General features: G+C 46.8%; 1 protein-coding gene across 3 annotated transcripts; it reads right to left on the bottom strand.

Annotated features, from left to right (window-relative positions):
• Nucleotides 1–243: 243 nt before the first annotated feature.
• On the bottom strand, nucleotides 244–9,109 carry HMGB1 (high mobility group box 1). Of its 3 annotated transcripts, none has more exons than XM_075139812.1 (5): nucleotides 8,908–9,109; nucleotides 5,852–6,014; nucleotides 5,435–5,580; nucleotides 4,242–4,416; nucleotides 244–2,211 (listed from the first exon to the last, which is right to left on the bottom strand). In XM_075139812.1, exons 2-5 carry the CDS (start codon nucleotides 5,999–6,001, stop codon nucleotides 2,035–2,037), a joined length of 648 nt encoding a protein of 215 aa, XP_074995913.1. In that variant the 5' UTR covers nucleotides 6,002–6,014; nucleotides 8,908–9,109; the 3' UTR covers nucleotides 244–2,034. The 3 variants fall into 3 exon arrangements, with proteins under 3 accessions (XP_074995913.1, XP_074995914.1, XP_074995915.1); XM_075139813.1 differs by lacking the exon at nucleotides 8,908–9,109 and adding an exon at nucleotides 6,890–7,474; XM_075139814.1 differs by lacking the exon at nucleotides 244–2,211 and adding an exon at nucleotides 2,221–3,597.

The following is a 9,109-nucleotide window of genomic DNA, read 5'->3' as shown; positions in this document are numbered from 1 at the left end:
AACAAAAAAGGCCTTCAGCACAGAAAATTTATTTGTAATCGGTTATGAGCATTTGAATGGGTAATATCCAGTTTAAGAAGAAAAAAAGTAAAATCTATCTGTCCTACACTTTCTGTATCGTGACCTTGTGAACAGCATCGTTCTTCTGTTTGAAACAGAAAGCAGGTATGTACATCTCTAAAAACACCAACACACACAAAAAAAAAACCCCTTAGGATATTAAGTGAGCCATTTAACTAAGTATTTAAAACCTCTGCAATTATTAGTTTATTAGTATCATCCAGGATTCAGATGTTCAATATTTCTCCTGAAGTTATACATAAATGCAAATTGAAATAAGAATCTGAAAGTCAAAATTGTATAACAAAACAATACTCCATCACAAAAGCGTGTAAAATTACAAGAATGCTATTTTTTTTTTAAACACTGGCACTTAAGAGAACCATAATTTTGTAACCACAAAATTGCCAAATTGTCCCCCAAACTGGTAAGCAGGTATATGTGAAAATAGTTACAGTTGCCAGCACTTGAAGTTTTACTAAATATGCAAAAAAACCCTTAGCTTTGGTTTTGGAAGAGAACTATATTTGACCAAATTAGACATTGTTGGTATACCATAAACATTTCACTTTTTAATGCAAAATTTAATAAAATGTACTTTTCCATACAGCTATATTTAACTTAAAAATGGGCAAACATCAAGAGTGCGGTATAAAACCTAACAGGAAAAATACATCTTATCTCATTTTCAATTTGAGACAATATACAACTTTGTTTAAAGGGCTAAAACTAGAATTTCAAGAATACAAATATGAATTTACATAGATTTAACAAATAATAATGGTACCATTTATAGAAATCTTAGAAAGAAAAATCATTTCTCGTGGGCCATTTGCTACCAGGAGAGTTTCATGGTATAAAGCCCGTGGCCATCACCAGACCTGTCACCAAAAAATAATATGGTAATTTCATGCTTTTAACTTTACACATTTTAGGTACGCTCATCGCTCGCAAGTGTTCAGAGATTTACAAATACAACTTCCATTACATGGTAACGGAGTCACACATGTAAATTTCTCTACACCGGATGGACATACACTCTTCCTATGGGTCCTTCTAGGACAAAATTTAACATTCCCTCCCTCCCCGCCCCGCCCCAAAGTATTTAATTTCTGTAAAATTGAACTCTATACTTCTCAACTCTCCAAGACTGGTAAACTCATGCAACTCAATAGAATATTACATTTCACAAAAATCTGAACAAATATCAGTTTGTTGAGATTGAATTTTTTTGTTTTGTTTCCAGTTACGGAAGAATATTCTTTCATCATATGCCTATATATTTCTTTTCTTACCCTATCATGATTATGCAGGGTATGCAGATCAAAGCTTTGTTTATCAGCTGGTTATATGAAAGATGAAAACTGTAATATTCCCGTGATCCCAAACGGGCATTCAATAAAGCAAAAGATGAGTTCCCCTCAAAAAAAAAAAAAAAAAAAAAAAAGAGAGAGAGAGAGAAAAGAAAAAGTATGATTTTTCAAGGGCACCTATTAAAAGGACAACAATACTAATAAAAAAATTGTATTTACTTAGAAGCATTCAGAATGTCAACAAAACAGCTGCAACTTTTTTTTTTCCTTTTTGCAATTACAGAGTGGTATTCAGTTAACAGAACAACAATTATTTTTATGATGCATCAGAGACAACTGAAGATGAAAAATGAACTACATCCCCGTATATAACTAATTTGTGCTGTGCACCAACAAGAACCTGCTTTAAAACTCCCATGCCAATTTACAACCCCCACACTGTACCAGGCAAGGTTAGTGGCCATTGAAATACCACTAAGGACAGGGCTATCTAAAGACACATTCGGTAGTGTGTTAACTATACAAAAAAAGAGACACTGTACAGTTTAAAAACAAATCTTACACAGCCTTACATTTCAATTTTTTTTCTTTAAAAGGAGTGAGTTGTGTACAGGGGGGTTAAATGCTTTATAGACAAGAAAGAAATTGCTCTAAAAGAGACTTATTCATCATCATCATCATCTTCATCCTCCTCCTCTTCCTCTTCTTCATCATCTTCATCCTCTTCGTCTTCATCCTCATCTTCCTCCTCCTCCTTCTTCTTCTTGCTCTTCTCAGCCTTGGCAACTACTTTTTTGCCTGCATCAACCTTCCCTTTGGCCCGGTATGCAGCAATATCCTTGGAGGAGAAAAGCAGGAAGAATCTCTCAAAGATTTAACCAGCCAAGAGCTCTGAGCAACTTCCAAATGGTACTTGTGAAACCAGAGCCACCCAGGTGTCTGCCCCTTCTCCACATCCAGTGGGGTAGGACCGGGAGCTGTAGCTTCAGTTACAAGGTGAGCTGAGGCCCAAAAGAAAGGGGAACCCTCTAACACAGAAATGATACTGGCACGCTGGGACACGCTGCTTACGGCTGTTGAGGAAACTCCGCTGTTAGGCGTCTGGGAACAGGTTGGAAAAGCTGCTGCTTCGGATGGTAAAAGCACAGCTGAGCCCACTATCCCGTAAGGAAACGAAGTAGGGAGACCTCTTAAGGTCCCCTTCTAGCCCTACCTTCTATGCTGCCTAAAGAAATGCACAGGAAAATCCTTGTTTGAGGCACAAAATTGTGATTAGCCATCCAAAACACATTAGAATGACACGGCCTAATATTTGCAATGTTACGCCTCAGCGAAGAGCAATTATATAGAATTCTGCCTAACTGAAGTTTACAAAATAAAAGGTATAAGAACTTGATTAAAGGGTAGACAGTGCCACCTTCTGCATGCAATAAATTTATTCTAGTGGTTTGTAATGCACAAAATTCAGTTCCTGTTATAGGGAAGTCAAAACTGCAGCTGGAAGACCAAGCCAGAAAAACGGTTAGACTTCCCGACTTTGTGCCAAAATAATAAAAACAATTATGTAACAGAATTGATCTACAGGACTTCAACACACCAGCTACAGAGAAACGTCAACACCTTTACGCAGATGGTCCAAATCTTCAAATGCTCTCCATCCAGTAAACATTACACCACTAATCTTACAGTTCCCTGAGACTTTCTTAAAACTTAGCATGAAATTTTCAGAAGATACAATAGCCACCGAATCGAAGGCCAAGCAGTGAAATACTGAGACTACTGCACCTTAAAACCCCATTTGTAAGTGTAAGAAGTAAAGACAATATTAGTGAAGATTAAAATACCTGGGAATAAAGATTAATAATTCTACCATTTAAAAAGTCTCTTAAGAGTTGCCTTGGCTGTACGTACAAATAAATACCACACTGAAGAGTTTAAGTTGCACAGGAAGGACAATATGGGAAAGCTTCTAGACCTGCAGTTCCTCTCCAGCACATAATTAGGACTCAAAGAGGCCACCTTGCTCGCTATGATGCTACAATTTTTAAGTGGTTTTGTTTGCCAGCAGGAGAAATACCCAGAGGAAGGTCACGGCACACAAATGAATGTACATGGTATACATTAGCTATAGGTGGTTGCTGACCCACTGTAAAGCATCATCAGGGGATGCTAACATGCATCCCCTCTTCCCTTGGTTTCTTCATATTGGGATGGGCATCTGCCTCTGGAAATAAAACCACATGTAGCGCTACCCTGTGTGCGCCACACATTTCTACAGCTCCAATAACAATGATGGGATTTAGCTTTAATAATTCAAGAAATTGTATGACATGCTGCTTCATATGTATTATTAACTATATTAATTACTAGAAAGGAGATGGACACAAACTAGGTACAGGAAAAACACATGTCTAAAACTAGCATCTCATTAGTGTTCTCACATTATCCCAAGAATAAACTAAAAATTATCCTAATGTTCAGGGATGTTCATCAATACCAAACACCTCCAAAACCAGGGAAAACCATTTTATTCTTTACTGGTGTTAACTTAATACTACCAACTTAACTCAGATACTGCTGTGACCTGTTGTTTTAGTAACAACACAGACACCATGGTATCTATTAAACGATCATTGATGGTCCTGAACTACAGATGAATGCAAACAGTTCAACACGAAGGACGGTAATTTAGTGTTATAGTAATAAACTGTATGCTCCTTTACATGATATTTTCCAACAAATATAATGTGCTAATGATAAATGTCATGATAATTTGCAACATCAGGTTATCAGAGTACACAAGAAGGAAAAAAATGTCTAAACTGAGGCTTGACCTCCCCAAACCATCTCCATAAATGTCAATGTTACCTTTTCATACTTCTCCTTCAGCTTAGCAGCCTTTTTTTCATAAGGCTGTTTATCATCTGCAGCAGTGTTGTTCCACATCTCCCCCAGTTTCTTTGCGACATCCCCAATGGACAGACCAGGATGTTCCCCTTTGATTTTTGGACGAAATTCGGAGCAAAACAAGAAAAAAGCCGAACTACAGAGAGGAAAGAAAGAAAGAAGAAAGGAAAGAGGGAAAAAAAAAAAAAAAGATAAGATTATTTTAATTTTAGACTTTACTATAAAAGAAAGTTTTGTGACCTTTGTTACTGTTTCTTAGGTGCTTTTCCAAAACACTCTTAAAAGTGAGACAAAGGTTAATTACAATGGAAGGTATTAGAACTGAATAAACTTTGAAAACTCAACGCACCCTTGTCTCTTAAGTAATGCTGCACATCTGGTCCCATTTTTGGCAGGACCCTCAGAAGGGCAAATTTTATATACTATATGCAGAAAAAATCTTAAAAAAGGAGAATGAGTGAATGATACCAGGGGAGCAAATGTTACGTCAGAACTGCTAAAGGCAGAGAAGCTGCAATATTTGTTATGAGAATTAGGATTTCCAGATGACAGCATCAGCCCAAATAAGAACATTAACTTGTACAGGAACTTTCCTGTTCCTTTCAGCGTTAGCTCCATTTAAAACACACACAAAAATGTACTGCTACAAAGCACTAGTGTCTAGTATAAGGTGAACCTGAAGTCAGCAGTCTTTACGTAGTGCCTGAAGTTTTAATTCTCCAAGCTGTTTTTTGTGCATGATCATCCCTCTAACCTGGTCTGTGCAAAAGCCTCTTAATTTTAAATGGACTGCCAGTCAAAAATTCTGCTCAAGCCAACAGGTGGGGAGGGCAGGGCCTGAAATATTTTACTGCCATTTTACACTAGAATTACCCTCTTAAAAGAAATTGGAAACTTGAGTCAGAACTGCATGTCACCGATTTTTGCATCCACTTTTAAAGGCTGATGTTATTCCAATTTAGATAGAGGGCCAACCTGAAACCACAAACCTGTAATTCTTAACTAAAATTTCACCCTATCTTTACACCACTGGTCAGGAAAATCATGTAGTCTTGTGTTTCTGAAGTTCCTAAACCTGGATAAAATGATAATTTTATAGATACACTCCAGTGTGATGGTCCCGAACAAGATAAACTAACTAGAAATCTACTTACGGAGGCCTCTTCGGTGCATTTGGATCCTTGAACTTCTTTTTTGTTTCCCCCTTAGGTGGTACATAGTTTTTCATTTCTTTTTCATAACGAAGCTTGTCAGCCTTTGCCATATCTTCAAACTTCCCTTTCTCCTTAGAAGACATAGTCTGGAAGGCAATTAGAATCATAGAATCACAGAGTATCTCAAGTTGGAAGGGACCCATAAGGATCAAAACGGTCTTTTAAAATTCAAGTGCATTCCAAAATTTCAGTTGGGGGAGCTAAAGGTAAGGCAAGAACAATGCTGCTAATCTTAAAACTGCACTTCATACTTACCTAAAACCTGAACTTTTAAAGAAATAATTTACAGTCTCAAATAGTATTTCACATAAAGCAATCGTTTAAGGTTTTGTGGTTTTTTTAAGTGGTTATTCCTACCTTCCATCGTTCTGAGCATTTTTTTGAGAACTCTGAAAAGTTCACTGAAGCATCTGGATGTTTCTTCTTGTGCTCCTCCCGGCAGGTTTGCACAAAGAAGGCATATGAAGACATTTTACCTCTCGGCTTCTTAGGATCGCCTTTGCCCATTTTTGATGATTTTCTGTAACAAAACAAAAAAGACATCTTTAAAACTTTTACTTTTTACAAACCAATGTGGGAAGTAAGGATCATGCCAAACAAGACCTGTCAGAGCAGCATTCTGCAATCATACAACAGGAAGAAGTTTCACTTCTAGAAAATTTACTGAAGATTTCTGCCACTGCTGTTTAAGGTGACCTGGACGCAAGCAACCTGAAACCTCAAAGGGCCTTCAAAACGTGCAGTTCTGATCTCCTGCGAACAAACACGTCCCTTCCAAGCAATCTGAAAGGAAGTACTAGCATCACTGCAGCGGAGACTGCACTTCTTGATTACTGCTGGTGTATCAATACTATGCTTGGAAGGAATAAATTATATTGAAAGAAGGGAGAAAGTACCAGAGTATCCTGTCTCAGCTGGCTTTACGGGTTACTGATTTTTTTTTCCCTAAAGGTCGTATTTCTATCCTCCTCCCCTGTAGGCCTTGGGTGCTCATTTGCAAAAGATATGTATTTTTTTAAATTATTTTTGTATGCCATATATTATCACTCTCCTTTAAGTGCACTGCAAAAATCTACTCTCTCTTTGTATGTATACCTAGAAATACAGGAATGAAACATCGCACTCAGTTAAACATGTTATAACCAAGCCAGGGACGCAAAAAGTATGACATTTACATATGACTAGCAGAGCTGTGCTCAGCGTGAGGACTATCTGACTCTTTCAGGGACTGAGAGGGAATGAAAAACACCTTCCTGGAACTTTCACACCCAAGACAGACATTCAGAGTATTTCTTCATAGCTCCCTGGAAAAAGCCACTTGCACCCTGACAAACTCTGCTCTTCAGCAGGAATTAAAAGGAAAAAAAAAAAGTAAAAAAAAAGAAGCGCACGCACCGCCTGCCCGTATTGCCACAGCAGCAGTATTTCCTATCGGTTTGGCGGATAGACAGAAACAGATTTCTGCTCTGTGACTAAACACGTCCGGTTTGAAGTTTCTATCAAGTAAACAAGAGGGCTGAAGAACCAGGAGCCGCTCCTGCCTGCCATGGAGACATTTCCAGAGCCAGCCGGCACCCAGGGCTCGGCTAGTGGCTGGGGCACTTCACGCTGGCTGTGGGGGGAAGGTGGTGACGGCCGGGGGGGACAGGGCAGGGGTGGTTCAGAGGCATGGAGTGACTGTGGGAAGGATTAGGCACTGCGACCGCAGCACTGCGACCATGAGCTGGCGTTTAAAAGCCTCCTTCCCGCCATTTTGGACGTTTCCCCTGCGAGGGGGGCAAAGGAAAACTTCAGAAGTCCCCTAAGAGACCTGCTGGGGGTGGGGAGGGAAGAGAAAAAAAAAGAGTCCCGTTATTAGGGGAAAGCTGTGGAAGTTCTATTTTGTGTTCACGCGAGGGCTCGCAGCCAGCGGGCGGCAAGCACATGCCCTGGAGCCGGCCACCGGGGCTGCGGCTTCCCGCAGGCGGCGACCCCCGGTCCCGGCCGCCGCTCGCGGCCCCGGGACAAAGCGCCCTCCCGGCCGCCGCCTCCGTCCCCCCGCGGCGGGGCGCGCCGTCCCCAGGCCTCCCCCACTCCCCGCCGCCATGAGGCCTGGCCGGCGAGCGAGGCGAGGCGAGGCGCGGCGCGGCCTGCCCGCCCGCGCGGCCTGCGCCGCCGCAGCGGCGGCGGCGGGAGCGGCCGCCATGGCGCAGGCTCCTGGCGGAGGAGGTCACCCGCCGCCGAGGCTCCTTCCATTTTGTGCGCTGAGGAGAGCGAGCCGCCCCCCCGCCCCCGCCACCACACCCCCCACGGCCCGGCGGGCGGGGCGGGGAGGCCAGGCCGCGGGACCCCCGCCGAGGGGCCGCGGCCAAGCCGGGCGGCGACCCCCGGCCCGCGGGGGCGCGGCGGCAGCAGCGGCGGGGCGGCGCGGAATGGCCGCTGCTGGCGTCGCCCGCGCCCGCCGCCGCGCAGAGAACATGGCTCCTTCCTCCCTTCCCTTCCCTTTGTGTGAGCGCGCCCGCTACCCTGGCGCACACGCTCAGCCATTGCAGCCGGGGGAGGGCGGGCGGGCGGGCGGGAGGGAGACGGGGGGAGGCGGGTGGGTGCGGGGGGAGCGGTGGGGGAGTGGGGGGGCCGGCGCGCTTCCAGCGGCTGCCCGAGCCCCGGTGGAGCGGGCAGAGCCCCAGCGGGGACCCCCGCTCGCTCCCGCGCCCCGCCGAGTTGTACGGCCCCTCGGCCGCGGGCCCCGCGCCCGGGCGAGCGGCGGCCGCTGGAAAAAAAGTTCCCCCGAACTGCGCCCCCGCCCGCCCGAGCGCCTCTCTGCTCCGCCGCCGCTCGCCTTGTTTTCTCGCTCGCGGCTCCCGTCAGCCATGTTACAGCCGGGCGGCCGCGGGGCCAGCGGCTCCCCGGCCCGCTCCCCGCTGCCCCCGCGCTCCTCGCCGCCCCGGCGGCGGCCGGCAGCGCGGCGCGGCCCGCCCGAACCCCCCGCCGCCTCGCCGCGCCTGTGCCCGCCGGCTGCCCCGCCGCCGCAGCGATGGCTACGGCGAGGCACCGTAAGCGGCTTACGGCGGGGCACGGCGCGGCCCGCGCCCCCCACGGCGGGCGACTCCCGGCCGCTCGTCCCCCGCCCGGGCGGCTTCCTCGCCCGTCTCCCTCCCTCCCTCCCGCCGCCCCGCTCCCGAAGTCGCCCGCCGCCCGCGCCCCCGGCGCCCCCGCCCCACCCCGGCCGGGGGGCTCGCCGCCCGGGAAGGCTCTCCCGGGCACAGCCCGGCTCGCCTTTGTGTGCCGGCGCCCAAGCCGGTGCTGCCCCGCGCTCCGCGGCCAGGCAGCGGCGGCGGCACGGCGGGCAGCGCCGGCTCGCCGCCCGGCTGCGAGGGAGCGGGCGGGCGGGCGAGCGCGCCCGGCCGGCCCGGCGGCCCCCGGCGCGTACTCACCCGTGTCAGAGTCGGCACGCAGCCCTCGCTCGGCCCCGAGCCCCAGAGACGCTACCCCGGCCGCCCGCCCGGCCCCAGCGCTGCCTGGGTCCCTGTGTAGCCCGGTGCACCGCAATGGCTGTGAGAGCGGGATCGATACGCAGCCTCCTCACACTCTCAGCGCTGGTAACATTACTCTCAACACAGCCCCGTCCCCATTGGC

This window comes from Calonectris borealis, chromosome 1 (genome assembly GCF_964195595.1).
Source record: "Calonectris borealis chromosome 1, bCalBor7.hap1.2, whole genome shotgun sequence".
NCBI lineage: Eukaryota > Metazoa > Chordata > Aves > Procellariiformes > Procellariidae > Calonectris > Calonectris borealis.
The sequence above is the reverse complement of the archived record's forward strand: the minus strand, read 5'-3'. Positions and strand labels throughout refer to the sequence as shown.

What these genes read in the sequence shown, in the direction of transcription:
- HMGB1 (XM_075139812.1), bottom strand. Translation starts at nt 6,001, where the DNA reads ATGGGCAAAGGCGATCCTAAGAAGCCGAGAGGTAAAATGTCTTCATAT. An exon ending in AATGCACCGAAGAGGCCTCC is followed by an intron (nt 4,417 to 5,434) that starts GTAAGTAGATTT and finishes TCCTCTCTGTAG; the next exon opens with TTCGGCTTTTTTCTTGTTTT. An exon ending in TGAAGGAGAAGTATGAAAAG is followed by an intron (nt 2,212 to 4,241) that starts GTAACATTGACA and finishes TTCTCCTCCAAG; the next exon opens with GATATTGCTGCATACCGGGC.